Source organism: Trachymyrmex septentrionalis, unplaced genomic scaffold (genome assembly GCF_001594115.1).
Source record: "Trachymyrmex septentrionalis isolate Tsep2-gDNA-1 unplaced genomic scaffold, Tsep1.0 scaffold71, whole genome shotgun sequence".
Classification (NCBI taxonomy): Eukaryota; Metazoa; Arthropoda; class Insecta; order Hymenoptera; family Formicidae; genus Trachymyrmex; species Trachymyrmex septentrionalis.
Window position 1 is genome coordinate 1,641,050 of NW_017305895.1, and position 1,559 is coordinate 1,642,608.

Genomic DNA, 1,559 nt, shown 5'->3' on the forward strand with positions numbered 1-1,559 from the left:
ACATTAGGTTCCGAAATATACATATTAAATCGAATATCTCATATATATTTACAATTGAGCAATAAATCAAAATTCTGTTAAAGTTTGAAAAAACTTGCAAATCTTATTGAGGAAAAAGTTTCTTCATATTTTTTAATTCAAAATTGTTTATACAATATCTTTGTCAAAAATGAACGAAATTTAAATTTAAAAAAGAGTTTTATAGCTTGAAATCTCTACTTTCGAAAGGCTATATTTTTTGAGTTTGGTAATTTTTACATTTAAAAAACTACAAGCTGAAAAAAAAAATTTTCTTTTTACTTTGGAGGTCTCTCAAAAAAAAGGTGCCCAAAAAAAATTATTAAAATTGTCGACTGCCTATCCTAAAAGCTTGAAGCCTTTCTACAAAATCATTTTTTTTTTAATGTTTCTATGATTTTTTGTTCCTGAGTTATTCGCAAGTTATGTAAAAGAGCATTCTGACTTTGATTGCTCATAACTCCGATAAAAATCATCAAACTGTAATTTAAAAAACAGATTCTTAAAACTGAAACTTTGCTCTAGCGAATAATATTATATAATTGTAACGAAAATTTCGCAACAAATGAAAATCTTTTGCAAAAAAATTTAAACAAAAATAATACGAAACTTTTTCCCCGACCTAATATTTTATCATTTCTTTTCGTTTTTGGAATTTAGTAATTCCTTATTTAATTCCGCTAATTTCCTTTTTACATTGTAGATTATTTGAAAACTGTAGATACGTAGACGTTAAAGAAAAATCGATTTCGTATTGGTCAAACAGAAATTTTCTCTGTCACAAAACAAGAAAAAATAATTCTATATAATACATACTATATATACATCTATATAGTAGTATTATACACATAGGTACCTGTTAAATCCTTTTGTGCTTTTGTACATGGTGCTGTTTTCATGTAGCAGTTGTGATATCCTTCACGTAGAGTGTCGTTATTGAGAACAGCGTCAATATCAAGAACATTATCAAATTCATCGGAATAGCACTCCACTGCAAGAACGTACACCAGTACGTTCATAGCAATGATTAATACGATACGATTTAACTGAGACATTGTTTCCACAGTTATGATACTTGATTTACTAAATTATAAATGAATCGCTTTCTTTTATATAAATCTAACTTAAAAGAAAAACCACGTGATGTATGTGCAAATGCAAAATATTTACAGAAGATCAATAAGCCATAAAACACCTTTGAGAGATATTGGATGTTATTGCAATTACGTTTTATTGTATATGATAATTGAAATAGACGTTTCAATCCTTTTAGTTTGGAATTTTTTCAACTACATTAATGATAAGACAATATATAAAATATATATAATAATTACCGTTAAATACAAAATTGAATATTAAATTGTGTGAATTTACAGTTTTTTTCGTCGTAATTTGAACTGTAATAATGTGTATTTGAATAAGTCAATTCGCATTCATATGTCGATGTCCATTAAATTAACAAGTTTACTAAATAATCATTAATGTAAAATTTAATAATAAATAAGATTAAAATTAAAATTAAATGTAATTACTTAAAATTT

General features: G+C 25.5%; 1 protein-coding gene across 1 annotated transcript in view; it reads right to left on the reverse strand.

Annotated features, from left to right (window-relative positions):
• Positions 1-1,091, reverse strand: part of LOC108753734 (putative odorant-binding protein A10) — a 3,679-nt gene extending 2,588 nt beyond the window's left edge. The window contains exon 1 of the mRNA XM_018495596.1: positions 875-1,091. Coding sequence (XP_018351098.1) covers positions 875-1,073 — 199 coding nt within the window. The 5' untranslated portion in view covers positions 1,074-1,091. The remainder of the gene's footprint in view (positions 1-874) is intronic.
• Positions 1,092-1,559: the final 468 nt, after the last annotated feature.